General features: G+C 51.4%; 1 protein-coding gene across 1 annotated transcript in view; it reads right to left on the bottom strand.

Annotated features, from left to right (window-relative positions):
* Positions 1–24,262, bottom strand: part of RAB6B (RAB6B, member RAS oncogene family) — a 57,859-nt gene that overhangs the window by 29,402 nt on the left and 4,195 nt on the right. Inside the window, exon 2 of the mRNA XM_052644267.1 lies at positions 98–156. Coding sequence (XP_052500227.1) covers positions 98–156 — 59 coding nt within the window. The remainder of the gene's footprint in view (positions 1–97; positions 157–24,262) is intronic.

Genomic DNA, 24,262 nt, shown 5'->3' with positions numbered 1-24,262 from the left:
CAGCAGTCCTAGGAGGGTGGCTGGCATGGTGTCCAGGCAGCCGTCAAGGCTACAAACACCATGAGGCTTAGTGAAGGGCAGGGACCCAGGAACTCACCTGGTATGTGTTGTCGAAGCTGTCGTACATGAACCGTGTGATCAGAGATGTCTTCCCGACTGTAAAACAAGAAGAGAGGGGTTCAGCTGTGATCCAGGCCAGGCTCCTCTAAACACATTTCATGCAATGAAAACAGATGATGAAATCAAAAAGCCCAGAGGAAAAGATGAGATGCAGAGACAGAGTGGGAGGTGGGACCCAGAGAGGGACACTGAGGTGAGGTATCCAAGTCTACACTGGGTGGGCTGCAGGGGAATCCGAACTCTTACCACACAAATCCAGGTCTTCCTTGACCCATAAGAGCCATATAACAACAATCAGAGAAAGTGTGTGCACTACAGAATGCTTCTGTCACAGGCCTACATTCACCTGGAAATAACACTTTGCCCTTGGTCACAGGCTGGGATAGAGGGATGCTCTTTTATTTTAGCCTGGAACTGATGAGGAAGGTGACTCTCCAAGGAACCAGAGGGCAGGGGAAGTAAATGGATCATTCCCCAGTGTCTCTCATGGGCAGGACTATTCTTCAAAACGTGTACCTGACTGCCCAGCTCCTCATTGGATATTTAACATCCCTGAACCTTGCTGGGTGCCAGTGGGATCCCCAGTCATTGTGACAAGCGAGGACTCCCCTGCACATTTGCAAATCCCCCTAAGGGCAGTAACATCTCCAACTGAGAACAACTGGTAGGACTATGGGAAAAAGGAAGTCTCTGCGGAATCCCGTAAATACTTCTAATTTCCCAAACTGTAGGATTTGGCTTCTGACCTAACCCTGTGCAGGTCCCCTGAGGCCTGGCAGCGGCAGAAATGCCGTAGCAGAATCTCTGAGCATCTGGGTGGGGAGGGAGGGCAATCAAGGAACATTGTTGGGTCAGGCCCAGCATGGAATGCTACACCATCCCACCAAGCCTCTGCTATGGCCCTGGGAGGCTCAGAGGTAGACTGGACCCGCTGAGCTTGGCTCAGAGTCCCTTCTGCTCTGGGCTATGAGAGACAGGTAACTCTGGCAGGGAGAGCAAAAGATTCAGGGCCCAAGAGTTCTCCATTCTGCCTCTCCCCAGGTCTCAGATGGGATGTCCACAGGCCGAACCTGGCAGGGTAGCTGGTCCCTGGTTAGATGGAGCCAGGCAACACAACGGGACTCCCCTGGGAAAGGTCCCTTTCCAGTTCGGAAGCCTCAGCAGTGCAGCAGACAAGGGCAGCCCTCTCCTGACAGCTGGCATTTGTAAGGAAAGGGCAGTCGTCTTCCACAGGGAGAAGGCACGCAGCTTGGTTCCAGGCTAGCCCAGACTCCACCCCTTGTGTCTCTTCACTGGGCTGTACCTGATTCGTATCTTTTGTGGTAAAACTATAATTGTAAGTAACAGTGCTTTCCTGAGTTCTGTGAGTTGTTCTGGTGAATTATGGAACCTGAGGAGGGCCAGGGGAACCCCCAGATTTGTAGCCAGTTGGTCAGAAGTGCAGGACCCTGGGGACCTCACTCACAGCTGGTGTCTGAGGTTGATGTCAGTCTAGGGGGACCTGTGAGTCCCCCACTTAAATCTGAGCAGTCTGATACCAGTTTAGCTCAGGTAGTGCCAGGACTGAACTGCACTATATCCGCTGTTGTCAGAATAGCCCCACGTCTCTTCTGAACATCTCTGGGGTGAGCAGTAATACACCCAGGATCTCTTGGCTAAGTTTACCTGGAAACTGCCCTTTGAGCATCCAGTACAAATTAAATCTGTAAAGTGCTTTCCAATTGCTTTAAATCCCCGCTTAAACTCACATGAAAATGAGAAGTGGGGGCTTCCCACACTGGGAGGATTGACTCTGAGGCCAGAGAAAAGCGTGGCTGTTAACTGCTTAGGGGAACCCAGAGTGAGAAGGGGAGCAACCCCAAGCCAGCAGGAAGAGGATGAAATCAGGGAGCGCATGGGTCTTCCCCTTCCAAGAGCAATGGCAAGTTCCTGCTGCCTCAGTTAAAGAGGCACTACACGGCCAGCTGGGAGCTCCCATCTGTGGTGACACATAGCACCTTACACCTCGGGGAAGGGACACGGTCCTTTTCTCCAGCAGGCTCCTCCCTAGGACAGGAAGGAGAGACAGCAGAATCCCTAAAAGCCACTGAGGGAACAGGAGGGTCATGGAGGAGCCGAGAGAGCAGAAATCTCTGCAAGGCTTCTCTACCAAGTCCCTTCTCGGGGCACCAGCCACGACCAGTGGTTCCCCAGTGGCTTGCAGGGTAACGGCGTGGCAGGAGGAGAAAATGCCCAAGAAACGAGTAGCGTTTTGGGGACTGCACAGGACAACCTTTTAGGTATGGGGTCCTGGCCAGGGTCAGTATTTTCTCAGCTTCCTCACAGACCCAATAAAAGACGACCACCTGAACTATGTATTTATGGAGGTTGTGTCAGACACACCGCAGAGGCTGTGCCAGGCACAGATCTACACGGCAGCAATCAACAGGGGAGACGGGACACCTGCCTGCCTAAAGCCTGTAGGACTTCTGTGCTTGCAGCAACAGTAAGCCCCTAAGTCTACCCTGGTCAGTCCTCAACTCTGAGTCGGGTACTTATGCACCTTCATTTTACACAAGGGGAAACAAGCTGCCAGCTCCTTGCCCAGGGCCAGAGCTGAGTGGGGCCAGGATGAGGCGGTTGGACCGGGGACTGAGTTCCTATGCCTCATGCTCCTCGGCATCTCTGGGTCATGGTGGATTACAGGATTCTGCCTCGTCATCACTGCCACTGCTGTAGATGTCATGGAGCTCCAGGAATAGCTTCGCCTAAGCCAACGAACCTTTTTCTTGGGATGGGCAGGAGGCAGGGTTTCCCCCTCCTCGGGCAGTGCTTGACCCAACCTAGAAGGCCAGAAACTAGGAATTCAGGAAAAAGGAAGGCTTAGAAAATCAAGGATGGATGGGTTAAGACACCTGGGGTGCAGTACCCCAAACTGAGCCCTGGACTGAATGGCAGCCTCATTACGGATTTGATGCAAAAGGGAATGATTTCTTCCCATTCTTCCAGGTCAGTTTTTTTCATTTCTCAGAACAGAAGCCCTCCTCTTCCCTGCCTCAGAGCCTCCCCAAGACCACCCACACTCTTTCCACGGCTGCCGGGCCAGCGTGGCTCAGACTCTGTCTGAACCTGTCAACTTGGCCTCCCTACTTGGAGGCCTCCTCCTCGCCGTGGCCTCGGTCTGCACCCTTCACTGCAGGCAAGCGTGGCCGGTGTGTCCGTGGCCAGTGCATCCTGCTCCGGTCCCAATTTGGCTAAGACTGACTGCCAGGCCTCCACCCTGATCCGTGGCCCCGGGGCCCCGGGGCGGGGCTCACCAGCCTGAAGGGGACCGACCACCCCTCAGAGCAGAGCCCCAGGCAATGCTGTCCGGCACTGGCAGCGGGAAAGGAGCCTCCACACATTGGCCCCAGAGCCCTGAGACAGAGCTTCACCAAGGAGCCCCTCACCCACTGCTGCCCTGTGTCACGTCCAGAAGTGGGGCGGGTCAAGGGGCCCCCGCGTCCACACTCCTCTCCCCCGAAGGGCAGAGGCTTCTTCCTGACCTCACACCCCACCTTCAACAACTGCCCCACATGGAAGGTGCTGGAACCTGGATACGGAGAGCCCACCTACCGGGTCACTCTCAGGCCCACCACAAAGAGCAGCGGACAGCTGGAGCCATCACCTGGCTGGGCACTGCCGCTGGAACTGCGGCCACGGGGAGGCCCCAGGGGGCCGCGCATCCAAGCAGCTCAGCCAGGGCTGGGTGGGGGAGGGGAAGGAGGCCTCCCCTGAGGCCCCCCATCCTTCTGCGGCCCCCTGCATCCTATGGGAGGGCCATCCTGCCCACACAGCTCTGTTCTCAAGGTCACACTGCCCCACTGCCCTAAAGACAGCTCTGATACCACCAGAGCTACGCAGAGCTCTTTTCAGGAGCAAAGATTCAGCTCTTCTGGTAGGATTTTATTAAGAATAAGCAAGCAAATCATTACTGAGCTTTTTCCTCTCTGCTCACAGCTCAGCAATATTCTCATAATCTTCTGGTGGTTTAGGCCCACAGGATTAAGCAGGGAGATGCATTTTTCCCCTTTCACCCAAATGAGGGTGAGAAAATTCATCCTGAGCACTTACTAGGAAGCTCCAGAAAGAAGGAACGGAAATGTTCTTACTGAAATTCTACTCAGCACCAGACCAGAAATTCTTAGTTTTCCTCATTAATCCTCATCGGGATCCAATAAGCTGGTTCTTACCTCCAAGGTCATGTGGCTGGGAAGCAGTGGAGCTGACATATAAACCCAGGTATGACGCCTACGACCTCACCTCATGCAGGACGTTGTGCTGGTTTATGGAAAGGTCTGGCCAGCAGCAGAGCAGGAGGTCACAAAAGGGCAAGGGTTCTGGGGTGGGGGGTGCGGCTTGGTAGTCAGGAAGGCCACAAGTAGTGGGAAGCAGCCCAATGGGAAGTGGAGAGGAGAACAGATATTCTGCTGCTTTGGAGGAGAACAGGTATTTCAGGCAGAGGGAACAGTGTGAGCGCTGAGGCAGGGAGACAAGAAGCTTGTGTGAGGTGATGGATGGGAGGCAACGAGCTAATTACAGTGGAGGAGGGGCAGTAGCCTGGCCAGGAGCCAGGGGGACACACTGGAGCCCTCCAGGTCCACGTCTGACCCTGGTCTCAGGGGAAACGGGGCCCAACCAGGTGTGTGAGGAATAGATAACAAACACTGTTCAAGGAAGCTCTGTATGGGCACCGGGTTGACTTAAACCCAAATCAGAAGCAAGCCCAGTGGGCCAGGGCTAGATGGCCAGGCCTGTGGCCACACCGCGGGGCACAATTCCCTCCCAGGGATGGCAGGAGCTTCCAAAGGGTCTTACGCCTCTAGAGAAGCAGTGGGAAAGGTGTGGCAGATCGTAATGTCCATGATGGCTCACAAAATACGCCCCAGCCCACGTGCTCTCCTTCCAGTGCATCGCTGTCACTCTCTCCAGGGGGAAATTTGCGGGTCTGTGACTACGGTAGAAATGGCACTGTGTGCGACTCCAAAGGCAAGGTTAGAAAAGGCAGCACAGCTTCTGTCCGGAGAGCTCCAGCTCCCTCACACTCTGGAAGCTAGCCCTCCAACCCAGTCGCCATGCTGAGAGGACGCCGAAGGCAGCCTACACACGGGAGGACCACACGGAGACACCCATATGGCAAGAAACGGAGACCCCCAGCCAGCAGACCTGTGAGTGGGGGAGCCTTCAGATGCCTCGAGCCCAGCCTTGGAGCCATTAAAGTGGGTCAGAGACACCCTTTCCCTGCTAGGACCTGCCCAAACTATAGATTCCCTTGAGCCACTAAATTTTGGAGTGGTTGCCAGGAGAAATATCAACAACCTTAGATATGCAGAGGATACCACTCTAATGGCAGAAAGTGAAGAGGAACTAAAGAGACTCTTGATAAGGGTGAAAGAGGAGAGTGAAAAAGCTGGCTTGAAACTCAACATTCAAAAACTAAGATCATGGCATCCGGTCCCATCAATTCATGTCAAATAGAAGGGGATAAAATGGAATCAGTGATAGATTTTATTTTCTTGGGCTCCAAAATCACTGCAGATGGTGACTGCAGCCATGAAATTAAGACACTTGATCCTTGAAAGGAAAACTATGACAAGCGTAAACATCGTATTAAAAACCAGAGTATCACTTTGCCGACCAACATCCATACAGTCAGTGCTATCAAAGCTATAGCCAGCAGCATTCATCTGGACCTCACCCATGGGGCCACTTACTCCCACAGCCTCCCATGATCCTCACTCCCCATCTCAGTGCAGGCCCCAGGAAAATGGATTTTTGTATCTTCAGGTGGCTTCTAGGTAGCAACAGAGGATGTGAGGCATCTCTACTCACTCAAACACCCGCCAGGGGCTCATTCTGTGCTAGGCCCAGGCTAGGCACAGAATCCACAGTGGAAAGCAGATGACCGACCCTTTGCCCTGCAGCAGCAGCCTGGCTAAGCTGACGGAGTCAGACTCAGGTGCAAACACCTAAGATGCAAGGCAACTTGAGACAGGGCTACTGAGAGGCCAAAAAAAGGCAAGGTCACTCTCTGCTGGGGAACTGCAGAGGCGTCCTGTATGAAATTGTAACAAACCTAGACAGCATATTAAAAAGCAGAGATATTACTTTGCCAACAATGGTCCATATGGTCAAAGTATGGTTTTTCCAGTAGTCATATACAGATGTGGGAGTTGGACCATAAAGAAGACTGAGTGCCAAAGAATTGATACGTTCAAACTGTGGTGCTGGAGAAGACTCTTGAGAGTCCCTTGAACTGCAAGGAGATCAAACCCGTCAATCCTAAAGGAAATCAACACTGAATATTCATTGGAAGGACTAATGTTGAAGCTGAAGCTTTAATACTTTGGCCGCCTGATGCGAAGAGCCAACTCAGTGGAAAAGACCCTGATGCTGGGAAAGACTGAAGGCAAAAGAAGAAGGGGGCAGCAGAGGATGAGATGGTTAGACAGCATCACTGACTCAATGAACATGAATGTCAGCAAACTCCAGGAGATAGGGAAGGACCGGGAAGCCTGGTGTGCTGCAGTCCATGGGGTCGCTAAGAGTCAGACACGACTGAGCGACTGAACAACAACCTGCAGGAGGTGGCATTGGGCTGGGTCTTAACGGGTGGAGACGACACATCAGGGGAGTGACATTCCCAGGGGAGTGACCAGACGGGTCTGGTGACATGAGGCTAAGGCGTCCTCTGCACACAGCCGTCCCTTACCCACATCTCACCACTGCTACCACCTGAAGCCAGAGACTCCCAGGAGTCTGGGGTCAGTGCCCATGAGAGTTCCGGGCGCGGCTGGTACCCAGGTCACAGGCTGACACCTGAGTAGGCAGTGAGCCCCCAGACCCCAGTGCAACATTTCCCTCCATGAAGGACTCCTCTCTGCCCTGTCATCTCTACAGCGGGTATGGGTGGAGGTAGAGAGATATCCATGAGGGCCAGAAATGGGGCAAAACGTGAGACAGAGCTCAAGAAATCAGCCGGAGACTTGATGGAGGGTCTGCCAAGGCCTGGAAGCACGTGCCCCACCTGAAGAGTCTCCCCCTCGCTGAGCCACACCCGAACCTTGCCCCACAATCTGCTCTGTGGCATGCTCGTGTTTACCGCCCACACCAGTGCAGGGGTGCCACTGAATGGTCGGTGCGTCCCATCTGGTCCTCCTTGGGGTCAGAGGGCTGGGCCCAGAGTGGGAGGTAGGAAAGCAGGGCTCACTGCCATCTCCAGGCTGCTGTGGCAGGCTGCCCTCCTTTTAGACACCTGTGTTTTTAGAGAGGGGAAAGGGTCTCTGCAGTCTTGGCCCAGAGACCCTATCAGCCAACCCAGGTCACAGAAATGTCCACAGCTGTCACACGGGCTGTCACTCAGGGCTAAAAAGGCAAATCTGCTTCCCCAAGGCTCAGGCCAAGCAACCCACCCCTAGGATGGGCCCGGCTGACTCAGATCTCCTATCATCTCAGTTTCCAGAACACAAATGGGAGATGCTGGGAAGGGCTGCCCACCAAGGGGTCCAGTCCTCGTCCTGATGCTGGGAAGGTGGCCAGGCCCTCCCTGTTTAGTGTCCCTGCTCTGCAGGGTCTGGGAAGAGGGCTCCACCATTCCCCTGCACACCCTGTCCACAAAGTCCCCCATTACTGCCTGACCATGGGCTACACAGCCCCCAGGCCCTGCGGTGACAAGAAGGACAGCTGGAGACACAAGCTTCATCTGTTGGATTCTTGTTTCCTTTTGTTCTGTTTTCACAACCAGAAAACCCAGCCCCACCCTCCTGCAAGGTGGACAAGCATGGGGGCCCAGGGGCCAGGCTCCCACTGCACACGCCCTGCCGCCTTGTGCTGAGAAACGCTGCTGCAGAATAGGGCTCTGCCAGCTCCTACCTGAGCCCTGAGGGGCCAGCTGGCTCACCGTAGGCTGAATGAGGAAACATGTGAAACTTTCATTTCAAACCATCCCCCAAAGGACTCAAACTGTAATTAAGAAGTATGCAAAGCTCTTCATTGGACACTTTAATTAAGTGTGTTAATTCCCTCTGCCAGAGGATGCTCAGTCACCTGGGCCCTCACTGGGGGATCCAGGGAAGACAGAACAGAGGAGGGAGGAGGGGGGAATAAGACCCCAAAGAAGGGGTTGCAGGACAGTGGCGGGGGGGTGGGGCTGCTCTGGCCCAGACCCTTTCTCCTGCTCCAGTTAGGAGCCTGGCCCGTCCCTGATGCTCTTGCTTCCCCACTGTCCTCCACCTGTCCCCATCTGCTCTGTCTGAGCCTAGGACACCAGGAAAGTCTGTCCTGGGTCAGGGGCAGTAGGGTGTCATTCACTCTGTCCCCCCCACCAATGTATATCTCAGCTTTGCCACTTACGGAGCTAAGAGGTCATTATTCCAATGAGGTCAGGCTAGGTGGTCTTTAAGAGCTGCTTCCACTTTGAGGCGAGTGACAATGCTTACCGAGCCTGAAATCCAGCTGGATAAAAGGACCAAGGGAGGGACTCATTTCCTGCTAGGAGTGGAGTCCCTCTGACCCTTGGTTCTTAATAACTTTCAAACATTTCATGCCCACTTCCACCTGCATCAACCTGGAGCCCTGAGAGCACAAGAAGGGTCTGTGCTCCATTGTCCGCTCTGGTGGAAGAACAGAGGATTGAGGGGCCCAGAGAGGGTGCACTGGGCTGGGAGCTATGCACAGGAGTGGTTGCACTCATCTGCATTAACCCTCTCCTGTTTCTCCCCACAAAAGGATCATTGGTGAATTTTGAAGCTCTCACTGTTTAAAATAATATCAGGATATAATAGCTACCTATCAATAACAACAGTGAGTAGCTGCCCAATACATTTGAATGCCCCTACTACACTGGGGAGGTCTAACACCATCCTCCCCAGCGCAGCAGCCTCTCTTGCAGCTCTGTTGGAGGCATCTGACTTAGGCTTCTCCCACTAGATACTCACGTGAGACTCACCAGAAATGAATCTAGTGAGGTGTGGGATGTCCCTGGATTCTGCACGCAGGAGCGGCCATGACATGGGTTTCAGCGTCAGTCTTTGCCAGTTCTCAGCACAGGGGCTGTCTCTCCCCCTGGACCAGTCCTGGTACGACTCAGGCTCCGAGCCTGGTCCTCTGAGCCTCCCAGAGACTCTGAGCTCCCTAGTCATTGCTCTGATACACTGTCTGCCTGAATCACCTGGAGAGTGAGAACAGGTTCTTCTTATTTGCAACTGAGACCTTTGAGAGCGACATAAGACAAAGGGCAAATAAGCCAAAAGGAGAAGGCTGGAGCAAAACAAGTTTGTTCACAGACATACATCTTAAAATATATTACTCAATCATTAAAGCCAGACTAAGATATTGCCCAAGACTCCTGACAGTCAAAAAAGTCAAGCAAAAAAATGTGAACATGACCAACTGTACAATTCACAGTATTCATAAGATACAATCAAACTAGCTCTTGATAATGGGTTTTCAATAAGAGCTGAATAGCAGAAAGTTCTTGCAAAGAGTCTGGAGTACAGAAATCATGCAGCTAATTTACATGTTTACATAATTAATTGTAAAACACTGCAGATGAAAATCAAGGATGCTAACCAGACCAGGCAACACCACTGCCCAAGCCAGTGTTCTCACTCAAAGGCCTAGACCAGTGTCCCCTACAAATAAATGATTAAATGAAAAGCCAAAGACCAAAGGATGTTCCCTTCCAGCCAACATCGTGTAATAAGGATCAGATTTCACTGGAAACAACCAAAATACAGACAAAACATAATAAGACAACACAGGACATCAGGCAATAAAGGTCAATAAACCCTGAGGGATATGAAACAAATGAGGTGAGCCCCCTAATTGCTTCAGATTGTTGCTTTGAGAAAATTCCAGGCCATGGGACAGAGAGTGGGGAGACAGAGCTAAGAGTCCAGAGAAAACAAGGCAGCTGAAGTTCACAAGAGAAGGAGGAGGTACGTCTGCAAAGTGACTCCCTTAGTCTTCGGCTAAGGATTGCTCATTAAAGATGTACCAAAAAAACTGCTCAAGACTTGGGAAAGTCTTGATTAAAAAGGAAACACTGCCTGGCATCCACACAGACCTGGGATAGTGCTTGCTCCTATCAGCCAGAGTGAAAAGAATCCTCATTCATGAGACATTGGGGCAAGAACTCTGAAGGGCTGTGTGCCTCAACAGTGGGAGGTAATTAGCCCCAGACTAAGCACCACTCCAGCCCCAGCTAACAAATCCTAAGAATATCTATAGAAATATAAAAACTGTACAATACACAACATGACAAGATTTACAATGTCTAGCATCCAATAAAAAATTACTAGGCATGAAAAGAAGCAATAGATCCTTACTTAACAAGGAGGGGAAAAAATCAATTGAATCTGACACAAAGGTTAGAATTAGAAAACAATTATTTAAGAAAACAATTATTATGACTGCATTTCATATGTTCAAAAAGTTAAACAGAGAGATTTCCCTTGTGGTCCAGTGGTTAAGATCCACCTTGCAATCAGGACACACAGGTTCGATCCCTGGTAGGGGAACTAAGATCTCACGTGCCACAGGGCAATTAAGCTCATATGCCACAACTACTAGGCCTACATGCCACAACTAGAGAGCCTGTGCACCTCAGTGAAAGATCCCGTGATGTAATGAACACCCCACATGCTGCAACTAAGACCCAACACAGCCAAATAAGTATTCTTTTAAAAAGTTAAACAGAGATATTTAAAAAGACACAACTCATCCTCCTAGAGTAAAAACTATAATGTGGGAGATGAAAAATATGTTAGATTGGATTCAGTTCAGTTCGTTGCTCAGCTGTGTCCAGTTCTTTGCGACCCCATGAATCGCAGCATGCCAGGCCTCCCTGTCCATCACCAACTCCTGGAGTTCACCCAAACCCACGTCCATCAAGTCGGTGATGCCATCCAGCTATATCATCCTCTGTCGTCCCCTTTTCCTCCTGCCCCCAATCCCTCCCAGCATCAGAGTCTTTTCCAATGAGTCAACTCTTCGCATGAGGTGGCCAAAATACTGGAGTTTCAGCTTTAGTATCATTCCTTCCAAAGAACACCCAGGGCTGATCTCCTTTAGAATGGACTGGTTGGATCTCCTTGCAGTCCAAGGGACTCTCAGGAGTCTTCTCCAACACCACAGTTCAGAAGCATCAATTCTTTGGCACTCAGCTTTCTTCACAGTCCAATTCTCACAGCCATACATGACCACTGGAAAAACCACAGCCTTGACTAGACAGACCTTTGTTGGCAAAGTAATGTCTCTGCTTTTCAATATGCTATCTAGGTTGGTCATAACTTTTCTTCCAAGGAGTAAGCATCTTTTAATTTCATGGTTGCAGTCATCATCTGCAGTGATTTTGGAGCCCCAAAAAATAAAGTCAGCCACTGTTTCCACTGTTTCCCCATCAGATTAATCCCAGATTAACTACAGAAGATTAATGAACTTGAAGACATATTAATATCTAAAATAAAATGCAGAGTAAAAAGAAAATAAATAAATTATTGGAGTATCAGTGAGCTATGGGATGACATCAAGTAGGCTAACATACATGTAACTGGAGTCCTTGAAAGATTTGAAGAAAGTTTTACTGAAAATACTCTGAATTTGAGAGAAAATATAAACCCTTAGATCCAAAAAGTTCAACAACCCCCAAGCAAAGGAAACAAAAGAAACCAAACAAAGTTACATCATAATCAAACTGTACCAAATCAGTGATACAGAGAAAATCATAAGAGCCAGGGGAAAATAACACATTATATACAGAGAAATAAATATAAGGAAGACAGCAACTTTTCCTCAGAAACAATGCAAGCAAGAAGACAATGGAGCAATATCTGTAAAGTGCTGAAAGAAAAATGTATTAATCTAGAATTCTGTAACTTTAAGACATATACAAGCTAACATCTTTCAAAAACAAGAATGAAATAAAAAACTTTTTCAAACATTCAAAAGCTGATAGAATTAATCACCAGAAGACTCTCATAACAAGGAATGTTACAGGTGGTCTTCCAGGAAAAAGTGAAATGACACCAAATAGCAATGTAGATCCACATAAGGGAATAGTGAACACAGGAAATGGTCACTACATGGCTAAATATGTAGAATTTCTTTCATATCATTTAAATCTCCTTAAGAGACACCTGACTGTTTAAACAGAAATAAGAAACAAGAAAGTCATTGGATCACAGACCTAAGAGAACACAGAAGAAAAATCTTTGTTACCTTGTCAGAAGCCATGCAAACAAGAAGAAAATGAAGTGATGCATTTGAAGGACTGAAAGAAAAATACTGTCATCACAGAATTCTATACCCAGCAAAAATCTTTCAAAAAGCGAAATGAAATAAAAAGTCAGGTACCCAGACTATTTCTAGCTAGCAGACCTACAACACAAGAAAGGAAGTTCTGGGAACAGGAGCAGCGGGACAGTGACACATTCACACACCACACAAGGTCAGTACACTCACCGACAGTCCCGGACTTTCAGAGGTTAAAGCGTCTGCCTCCGGTGCGGGAGACCCGGGTTCGATCCCTGGGTCGGGAAGATCCCCTGGAGAAGGAAATGGTAACCCACTCCAGTACTCTTGCCTGGAGAATCCCATGGACGGAGAAGCCTGGTAGGCTATAGTCCATGGGGTCGCAAAGAGTCGGACACAACTGAGTGACTTCACTTTCTTTCACTTTCTGCCACTGTGTGGTCTTGAGTTAGTCACTATCCTCTCTGAGGCTCAGAGTCCTAATCTGTCCAATGGGGGAAGAAATGCCTACCTCACAGAAGGGCCATGAATACCATGGGAGGCGTAAAAAGTTATCATTCTGGGTAAAAGGCATATGGAAAGTCTTCAGAATATTCCTACAACTCTCTATAAGCCTAAACTAATTTTTGGCATAATTTTAAATAAAATTTTATTTAAAATAAAATTTTAATAAACAGTTAAAGGAAAAAATAAATAAGATGATTTTTTAAAATTATGCATACATATACATATAGTGCATAACCCTATATCCATGTCTCTCAGATTCTGAACACATTCAGGAAATGGCTTGTTCTGATTAAACATTCTGGTCAACATGAAAATTTCCTAAGGAACTAGAATATAACTGTACCTGGCATCAACAGTCTTCACAGAGAACCAGGAGCTAGCTGGGTGGGAATTGCTGTGAGCCCTTCTAACCACAGACCAGAGGGGGAGCAAGCCTTGACAGGCCAGCTTGGTGGGCAGAACCCGGCAGAACCACACAGGCACATGCTCACCAAGATGTAATACACACACACACACACACACACACACACTCAACCCAGCAGGCACCAGAAGCCCTGGTGTGTGAGGAAGCTCTCTAGTCCTCCTGATGTCTTAGCTGTGAAACTAGCAAATCATTAGGATTTCTCAAAAACTATTTGAGATCTGAGCACACAGTGATCAGCCCACCCACTGTCTGGACCCTCTCTGCCTCAGAGAACCATCTCAAACACTCTTGTCAGCTTCAAAAGGTGTTGAATCTCCCCGTCCCCAAAGCACCAGCACCAGTGAGCTTTGAGAGTCAGCTACCCTTCATCCCCAGCTAGAATAGGAGCCCTGCCCACAGCACACACAGTTACCCCCTGGCCTGGCTTCCCTGGACAGCCAGACCCTGGGTGGGCAGAATGTGCTCCATTCCAATCAGCTTGAGGCTCAACCCAACTCCACACAAACCCTACACTGGCCATCATGTCACATGTCTGAGAGCTGCATGGGTGCTTTGGAGAATTCATCCACAGTGAGGATATGCACATTTGAGAGCAGGAAGAAGCACACACTGAATGCCGACCACCAGCTGATCTTCTGACAAGGCTGATGTTAATGCAATTTGGTAGTTTATTTAACTGAGAAGAACACTTGGCCCATCCACAGCACGGAGGTTTGCAAAGTAATATATGTACATACTCACATTTACACTTTTCTTCCTCAGGCAAATTGTTGGTGGCATTGCTGCTAAAAGCCTCATTCTAGGGAGAGGAGAGCAGGGTAGTGACAGAGTGGCTAGACAGAGTGCAGAGAGCCATGGCTTTTGTTTCCCAGGTTATCAGCTGAGGTCCAGTCAGAGGGGCCTTGTGACAACGGACCCGCAGCCTCTATGCATGGAGGCCTGGTCATGAGACCAAGCTTCCTTGGGCAGGTAGAAGGTGGCCTCATGATCACAGGCTGCTGGAGACAGGGCATGCTTCTGAGGAACCCTGGGCTGGCTGATCAGGAGTGCTGACTCCAAGGCTTCCCCTTGCACAGGGGCTGCTCCCAGCACTTGTGTGGGCCCAACACCCCTCCCTGTCCCTGCACACCCTCACACAGTCTGCTCACGCTGAGCACCTTGCTGCTTTGCCACAGAAGAAACAGGCAAAATCCCAGGCCACTGCACGTTCAGGAGGCTGGTGAGGGAAGAGTGGACATGGAGACCTCCCCACTCCATCAACAGAAAGAAGATCCCTCCTGCCTTCAGGATGGGCTCAAGGGCACCTGCTCACGCTTCACACAGGGAGTAGGGATGGACCTGCAGGTGAAATTTAGAGACAAGGACCAATGTTTCTGGGGTGGAAGATGCGTTCTATATCTCTGTGTCCCTAGGCCTGACAATGAGCACAGCAACACTCAGCAGGCAAGGAAGATTCTGTCTCTAGCCCTGTGGACCAGAAATGACTATTGGCCAGGGACTGGGGTTCTTGCAGGGCCAGGCTTGGGAAACAAGGAACTGGGTGGCTATCCAGGTCTCCTCCTGGACTTGGATGCCTGGGTACCAGAAAAAATGTAGCCTGCCTCACCTGTCTCCATCCCACAAGCTCCAAAGCAGCACCACAGAGAGTGAGAGCCATTGAGACCCTTGGAGTTATACTTGACCGAGCCTCTCACCGAGCCGAGGAGATGTGAGGTCAGAGAAGAGGGGCCACTTGCCCAGGGTCGCACAGCACAAGGGTCACAGTGAGATAGTATCTCTCCTGGTGCGCAGCCCAGAGCTCCACCTCAGAGGTTTGTCTGAGCCCATCAGGCTGACCGAAGTGTGCCCAGGTCAGGAAGGTGCTGCCTCTTGAAGCCCCGGGAGAAACACAAGAAGGGAGGAGCAGCAGAGATTAAACTGCAGGAAGGCCCTGAAGCCTGGCTTCCAGAAGGATGACAGATCAGAGTGGCCTGAGAACACCAAATCACAGCAAGAAGGCACCTAGAGATCACCCGATCCGGTCCTTCACATAACAGGAAAAATCAGAGACCCAGGGAGCAGGAGGGTTTGGTCAATGTTGCACGAAGGAAGAGCAGTAGCAGAGCAAGAACCAGGGTCCAAATCTTGGGCTACCCCAATGCCTGCTTTGGGGGGCTCCAGCCAGCTGCTTAGCCAGGGGCAGGTCACAGCCCCTCCTGGAAGCTCCAACTCCTAGTCTGCAAAAGGAGAGCATCTCTAAGGTGTGCCCTCCCTGGAAACATTTTCACCCCATCTGTACTAGTTATCTGTTGCTGTGTAAAAAACCCACGAAGTGGATCAAAACAATATATATTTATTATATCACACTCTCCTGGGGCAGCAGTCTGGGCACAGCTTTCCTGGATCCTCTGATTGGAGTCTCACAAGGTTATAATCACAGTATTGACTGGGCTACATTTCTTTCTGGAGCTCGGGTGCTCTTCAAGACTCCCATCTGTGGTGGTTGACAGAATTCAGTTCCTCGTGGCTGGAGGACTGAGTCTCCATTTTTTGGGGAGCTCCGGCCAGGGTCTGCTTTTCCTCTAGAGGAAACACCCACAGTTCCTTGCCGTAGGACCCCTCACTACCCTCTCCCCACATGGAAGCTCACTTCTTCAAGGCCAGCAGAGGAGTCTTTCAGAGCTACAATCATGGGAGTGATAGCTGTCATCCCTGCCATACTATATTGGCTAGAAGCAAGTGTTGGGTTCCTTCTGATTCAAGGGACTACACAAGGGTGACTCATTTAGGGTCGCCTTAGATCCTTATCTGCCAAACCATCTCACATTCCTGAAGACGCCCCCTCTCCTCTTGACTTAGCCTCCGCCTCCTCTCCTGCAGCGGTGTCAGTGGCTGGGCACCTGCGACAGAATCTCACAGGTCTCTCTGTTAGAGGCTGTGACTACATCACCATACATTTCCCACAGCACTGCCAGCCCTCCGGCTGAGGCGGACATACAAGCAGACACTGCCGTCTGGGCTAGACCTCTGGTTTAGATGTCCCTTTAGCTGCACAATAGAGGAAGGAGCCAAGCTGTTCTGGCCCAGCCTCTGGAGTTCTGCCCTCTTCTGACGCAGGTGGGAGACAACAGGGTGGGTGGGCTAGCTGGGCACCTTCCCAGCCCTGCATGTCACACTCTGACGTGGGCAGCAGCCTGCAGTGCTCCGGCTGGATGTGGGGGAGTGATGGATTAGAATCAGGGGAGAATTTCCGGATGCTGGTGCTGCAAGTAGGATCTGTTAATATCCCAAAATAAGCAGCTGATCTGAGAGTGGCTTTTCTATTTCCCCCAAAAGAAACCCTTCTCAGAAACGCTCTTAACACAAAGAACAGAACCAAACAATTTCCTGAATCCAATGCCTGACCCCACTTGCAGCCGCCCAGTCTGGGAACCGCAGTGTCCTAGTGGGGAAGAGACTTGTGGAGGCACCGGTATGTTCAAGGAAGCCTGGAGTCGCAGCACTGGTGCAGTGAGCTGACGAATGCTTCCCTCGTCCCCCGGGACAAGGTGAGAGCCCTTCTCCCCACCCCTGCTCTGCCTGGTGAGGGGTCATCAGCCTCCTCACAGCAGCGGGTCCCGACCTCCTACCTCATCCTCCACCTGAATACGGAATTGGTCCCATCATTCCTGTGCCCAACAGGAATCAGTGTCTCCACAGGATCCTTTAGTTCTCTTTGGTCAGGACATCGGGGTGGACAGCACCACTGCCTAGAGCCTACACCAGCCGAGCTTCCCCAAGGCCGCAGCGTGAGGTGGCCAGAAGCCCCGTGACGGTGGCGCTCCGGCATCTGTGTCTGGTGGGGGGGCCTCCCCTCAGAGCCTCCATGGCCTTCTCTTTCTGGCACCCCTGATGCTCCCATTTTCCTCCCCTGCCTCCACCCCTCACTGGATGAGGAAATACACAAGAAACACGTGTTCTGAATAATTCACTTGATTCTCTCCATCTGTGTGATGTCTGTTCCCCACTCACCAACGTGGTCAGCACAGAACATTTTCTCTACCTCTCTCTCCGTTGCCCCCTCCCCCAGGGGGACCTGTCCCCTGTGTGGAGGTCACACTTGCAGTTCTGCAGTCCCAAGCCAGGGGTGTGTCTCCTGGTCCCACCTCCACCCTGGGGAGGAGGGCAAAGGGGCTGCGGAGCAGGGTTTTGCACGGGTCAAAGCTAGGCTGAGCTGCTTGCTGCCAACTTCCAGGTTGTTTTTTTCTGGGCCAGCAACCTGGGCAGGGGTGACACCGCTGGTGAGCACCAGTTGAGGGCACAGGTCTCCCTATTCACTCTGACCTCACAGATGGTGAATGTGGCCCTGCCCACTGAAACGTGCAGTGACCACTGCTGCTGCTGCTGCTAAGTCGCTTCAATCGTGTCTGACTCTGTGCAGCCCCATAGATGGCAGCCCACCAGGCTCCCCCGTCTCTGGGATTTTCCAGGCAAGAACACTGGAGTGGGTTGCCATTACCTTCTCCAATGCAGGAAACTGAAAAGTCAAAGTGAAGTCTCTCAGTCGTGTCCGACTCTTAGCGACTCGATGAACTGAAGCCTACCAGCCTCCTCTGTCCGTGGGATTTTCCAGGCAAAAGAGTACTGGAGTGGGGTGCCATTGCCTTCTCTGGTAGTGACCACTGATGACTTCCAATTAGGATATTCTCCCGACACAGCTACATTGACAAAGGAATACCCAGGTGGGGCTCAATAACCTCCAGGGCCAGAAGACAGGAGGGGCAGGGAGCTGAGGTTACCAGGGCTTCGGAGGGTGGCATTTCAGGCCTTGAGAACAGACTATGAGACCATGACCTGGCCCGTGGGTGGGGGCTGGGTTCAGGATGGCAGGACCTTTCCTCCACGCTGGCTCCCTGGCTCCCACCTTTGCTTTTTTTGCAGCCCACTCAAGACCTGGTTTCTGTTGCCCAGGTGGGGAGGGAGGCTCTTCTCCACACAGGCCTCCCTCCAGTCCTCAGGGATCCCTGAGCTTGCTGGGGAGCTGGAAGCCACAGAGAAGAACAAGGGGAATCCATAGAAGAAAGCAAAAGAGGGAGTCAGGTGTCTGCTGGATGGGAAGCCCAGCAAGGGAGGCAGTAACAGGAGGCTACAAGAGGGCTGGGGCATGCACACACCCAGCAGCAGCTTCTCACCAGGTGGTGAATCCTGCCCTGAGCAGGATGGGAAGAGCCTGGAAGGGCAGCCAGCAGTCCAGGGGTACCCAGGGGATGTAGGGGCCGAAGGATTGAGGAGCTTAAGGCAGCTAGTTTGGGTACATCTGAGGACAGTGTGCTCTTGCAGAGAAGGACAAAACCCCCTCCTCCCCATCCCTTCATTGTTACCAAGTCCTCACTCAACAGAGAAGCAATGAAGAAAATATACATCCCCAGCAGAGCTGAACTTGCGGCCTGGAAGAAAGCTCAAGTTGACACCTGTCACAAGCCCTTCTCCAAATTCCATCCTCGGAATGTTCCCAGTGGCCTGGTTTAGGACACCTGCTTGCAACCAGATCATATCTTTGTCTTTTAACCTATAGACACACCCTTCCTTGGTTGAAGCCCCCCAGTGTGTTCTGGCTACCTGCGGGAAAGGCTCAGACCCTGGCATGTGGCCTGACCCTGCTTCCCCAGGTAGAACTCCTCCCACCACGATCCCCCAACCACACCAGAGCCCAGCCACATGAAGCACACCCAATTCCCTGGAAGACCCATGCTCATCACAGGCCTTGGCCTTGGCAGAGCCGGGCCCTCTCATGATGAGCCAAGAGGCTCATGATGCCTCCTCTCACTTGCCAGTGAATTCCTGCTCACTGTATACCACCTCTTCCAGGAAGCCTTCCCTGAGTCCCCTGCAGACCACACCCACAGGCTTGCTTGTGTACTTAATATTCCCATCAACACTGGCTGAGGCTTACGACCCACTTACCTTCAGTCAAGCACTATTCCACTCACAGGACAGAACCTCTGGCCTGCAGTCCGTGGGCCATGTCCTTAGGGAAGGACAGTAGCAGTAAAGTTGAGGTACTTAGCCTGTGAACACCTGTGGGGCCAGGAGGTTCAGGGTGAGTTTGCCTGGCTTCCTGCCAGGCTGGAAAGCAGGGAAAACACTACCTTGGGGTTTTCAGGGCCCTTGGGGTCCTTCCGAGCTTGGCGGTAGCAGCTTGTCGGCCTCGCACGCTGTTGCCTCCGCCTCTCAGGGCCTCACTTCCCCCCCTCTATAAAATGGGGTGGGCAACTCTACCTGTCAGATCAGGGATGTGTGAGAGACAGAGTCTATCAGTGACTCTCCAAGCCTTGAATCCTTACTTCTCTCCCGCTCACACATCTGCAAGGGCGGATCACCATTACTATTCATTAACAAAATGACCTCCTCTGGAGCATTCAGCATTGTCATGTACTGATGCAGTCAGTACATCATGAAAGTCATGAAGACGCTACTGTCTTGGGGAGGAAAATGAGCACAGGGGGTCCTGTTCCATCCGAACACCCAGACAGAAAGGGCCAGGCTGGGGTGGAAGCCCCCAGCTTGAAAGGACAGCGCTGGTGATGGGGCTGGAGTAGGAGCCAGGACTGGGTCAATAAGCCTGACTGGTCTGTGGTGGACACTGCATACCCCTTTTGGCTCTGGGCCTTTCCAAGCCATCCCTGCTTACCACTTGCCCACCTGCCTGTAGAAGGAAGTGTCCTGGAGTAGGCGTACCTGGGAGCTGTCCTCATCATGGGTCCTCGGTATGGAATAAATGCCTCCCGGCAGGAAGGGCAAGACAGCTCCATCCCTGTTGCCTGGCAACCTGAGCCAAACACATCATCAGCAGGGATGAACCACAGCAGCCTGAGGGCACAGCAGGGAGGGCTGGGCCCTGGTGGGTGGGCCTAGAGTGCCGGCCAAGAGAAGAGGTGGCAGACCGGAGTGGACCCTGCACTGGAGCCCAGGGCAGCTGCACGGGAGACAGTTGGCAGAGGCCCTGATCCCATGTCTTCATCCTTGCAGCCCCTCTATCCTGTGCTGTGTCCAGACTGGGAGTGTTACTGGCTTGGCATCCTACTCTAAGCTGGTGCTGAATAAAGAACCAGTTCCTTGCTAGAGCGGCCTGGAGAAGGCGATGGCACCCCACTCCAGTACTCTTGCCTGGAAAATCCCATGGGCAGAGAAGCCTGGTGGGCTGCAGTCCATGGGGTCGCGAAGAGTCAGAGATGACTGAGCAACTTCACTTTCTCTTTTCACTTTCATGCACTGGAGAAGGAAATGGCAACCCACTCCAGTTTCTTGCCTGGAGAATCCCAGGGACGGGGGAGCCTGGTGGGCTGCCATCTATGGGGCTGCACAGAGTCGGACATGACTGAAGCGACTTAGCAGCAGTAGAGTTCCATTGGCCCCAGTGATCACCAGGTCTTCTAGCCTCCAGGGGGATATTGCAAAAGCCAGAGATGGGCTGGGGCTAATCCAACCACATGGCCAGCTGATGGCAGGCACCGGACAGAATCAGGGTCTCCAGAGCCCTGGTATCTCCAGGCCTATGAGGGAGGAGGAAGCCAGAGGAAGAGTTACCCCCAGAGCTGGTGGGAACCAGCTTCTCAGAGTTCTTCCCTCCTGTGTAATTAGTTCTCAACTAGAACTTGGGGAATATTCTTCCTCCAGGGCAGTAAGGCGGACTTAGAGGACTTTAGTGACACCATCCCTATCAGCTCCCTTTAAACAATCCCAGATAAGCAGCTCACACTGTATGAGAACAGAGGGTCTGCTATCCAATCCCAGCTCCATCAGACTCCCTTGAGGAGACCCCACTTCCTTCCAAGAGCCCTCCTCCCCGCTCGGGGCCTCAGCATTGCTACCAGTCTGGGGGGATTAAAGGCCACTCCCCACCCCCGCACCGCAGCTCTGCCTCAGCAAAAAGCCTGGCGCGTGATTCCCCAGGAGGCATTTACTGTGGACCCCGTTTGTACACAACCTCAGTGTTCTTCAGTATCCCCACCCTCCTCAAGCCTGGGCCTCTCTTTGAGGCACAAGGCCCAACAGTTCACTACTTCTCATGCTGACCTGGGTTTGGATTTCCAACCTGCCACATAAGCAGGGAGTCGCTGGGCGTGACCAGCTCTCTCAGAGCCTTTGCAAAACAGGATGAATCCCATGTCTACGGCTCCCTGTAGGGAGCCTTGAGCACACTGGGTTTTTCCCAAATGCCACTTGGGTTAACTGGGGGAGGGCACAGGAATCCGGGAGGGTCAACTCCATTTTGTCAGGAAGGGCTGGCTGGGTCTGGACACCACCTTCCCTTCCTCTCCAAGCCCCTAGAATAACGGATCCTTCCCCGGCAAGGCGACCAGGCCACCCCCCCGCCACCCCCTCCACCCCACCCCACCCCGCTGAAGATCCTCTGCCAGTTCCCCACCACCCTTGGGAGAAAGTCCTAGCTCCTGGCCAAATCAGTCTCTGTGACCTGCCCTCACCTCCTCTCCAGCCACAGGGAAACTGAGTCAGTCTGTGACCCCCCCCAATACTGGAAACCTCTTGCTCCAGGGAAACCCGTGAGGGCAAGAAGCCCCACCCCAGTGCCCAGGCCCTGGAGGAAAGCTGAGGTCTGCAGCACAGAACACACCCAGGGGAAGTCCCCTTCTGCACCTGCCCACTGCACCCAGCTCCTGCTGGGGCTCCCGGCTGGCATGCTTTTCAAGCATTTTATAGACGTAACCTTTACTTTAAAGGCTCCATCCTCCCCTCAGGAGTGAGGAATAATCTGCTTTCTCCTGCACCCTGGTCTGTCCTCTGATTACATCACCCCCTAGGAACGACTGCTACCCGGTCCAGGACGTGTGGTTGAGCCACCTGGGCTCCCACCAGCCTTGTTACCAAGAGACCAAAATAAATATACCTTTCTATTAAAAATAAATCATTTTACTAAAATAATAATGTATCATGGTAGTGAAAATTTACTTTTCAAAATGATCTCACTTAGTTCAGGGCCAAAGTTACCGAAATAATAAAGGGAATTGGAAATGTCAAGTTCGGTATTAGAAGCTCTCTTAGGAGTCCTCAGGCATTAGGAACCTTCATTCTTCCCTGCCCTGTTCCAGGAAGCAGAAACTGGCTTTCTCAGCCTCACAGTCCCCTCAGGGCTTAAGTGCCTAGCCCTGCCTACGGCCTGATTTCCTGGCAGCCTGTCTTTCAGGATCTAACAAAAGCTGGCCATCTCAGGGTGCATAGGGTACTTCTCCCTGGCAACCTCCGCCATCTTCTCTGTAGTGAGAAATAGAAAATGATGACAGACACACGGACAGTTGAAGAAATGCCCAGCATAGCAGTCCACTCCCGACGTTTATGCATTCTGCAGTTCGACCTAACCGTTCCTCACCTTCTGCAACGCGGCTGTCCATCTGTTTCTCCAAATTATTTACGCTGAGACCAGACAGCCCTACACATTCAATGGCTCATTCATTCCGCAACAGTGGAAGACACGGTGGGCAAGACAGGGACATTCTGCAGCCTGGATGGGACACAGATGGTACCACCCTCAGGCCTGCCCTGGGCGAACTTGCAATGTCAAGATAACAGCTATAAGGATAACTATTCATGGGCTAATTTTAGGGATGTAATAAGTAACAAAAGGACAATGAGGTTGTTATATTTTAATGGTATTCATTATAATTTGCAGGCTACAAATGATAATGATAATCAGACCATGTAATTATCGTTACACCTGCACCACCAAAACCAGTTCTCACAGTTTCTTGTTTCTCTTCTGGCTGGTTCTTGAGCATTTATCATCAGCACTGAGGATATCACTTTTTTCTTATGCCAAAAAGAAGAAGAAAGCACACACTAAGTTGTATCTGACTCTTGCAACCCTACAGACTGTAGCCTGCCAGGCTCCTCTGTCCATGGGATTGTCTAGGCAAGAATATTGGAGTGAGTTGCCACTTCCTTCTCTAGGGAATCTTCCTGACCCAGGAATCAAACCCAGGGCTCCAGCATGGCTGGATTCTTTACCAGATTCCTTACCCACTGAGCTACACAGGAAGCTGTTTCTTATGCTGAGTACAGGTTAACTCTTGTCTTGGTGTCTGTCTGTGTGTGTCTGACCTCATATACCCAGTTGTTTAAACAAATAAAGCAAAGGTTCTGGGTCTGTATCCAACGTCCAAGGTTCCCTCTCTTACCCAGCCACTAAGGCAGGGAGAAAACTTGGTAAGAGAAAAAGCAGGACCAAGAAGCTGAGGCACGGAGTCTCCTGGTGACTCAAACTGGATCTCACAGAAAGCTGGATGTGTCCCTTCTGCCCCATCTCTGGGGGCCTTGCTGCTCTCTCACAGTTCTTCAGAGATGGTGGTAGCGATGGGGGTGCCCTAAGAAATTCAGGTTCCATAAGATGAAGGGTGAGTTGAGCACAACCAAGGATAAATGAGCCAATCTTCTATGAAAGATTCAAGTGCTGTGGATAAAAATCCTCTGGCTTGACAAAGTGGCAGGTGTCAGGAGGAAGAACCTTATTTCAAAGCCGCCTTGACTCCTTTCACTTTCAACGTACTGATGGGCCACCAGCAAATCCCACACAGCAAAGATCTCTCATCATTTTCAAATGAGATATTTAGTAAGTACAAACCTCCTGCTGTTGGACAGGTGGGAAAGGTGACTAGATCTTAGGTGCTGAAATTTGTTCTCAAGCGGCTTAAAGTGAAGGTAGGGTTTTTGTACCTAAAAAAAGTTAGTAAACATTTTAAAATCCTAAATAATCAACACAACAGAGGTCCCGGGGCAGCATACGATTGTTTTTTTTAAAATGTTCAAAAAAAGCAAAGCTCTGCCATGGCAAGTGCCCAGCGGGTCTGGGAGGAGCAAACCTCTGGGGTTAGGCAGAGTCACCAGGCCAGTGGCGGGCTTCCGGGGTGGCTGTGGCAGTGTGCATGGTGGGAAGGCAGGGGTCCAGAGTGGGCCCGGCCATGGGCAGGG

This window comes from Budorcas taxicolor, chromosome 1 (genome assembly GCF_023091745.1).
Source record: "Budorcas taxicolor isolate Tak-1 chromosome 1, Takin1.1, whole genome shotgun sequence".
In the NCBI taxonomy this organism is placed as follows: Eukaryota; Metazoa; Chordata; class Mammalia; order Artiodactyla; family Bovidae; genus Budorcas; species Budorcas taxicolor.
This window is presented reverse-complemented; position numbering and strand designations above follow the sequence as displayed.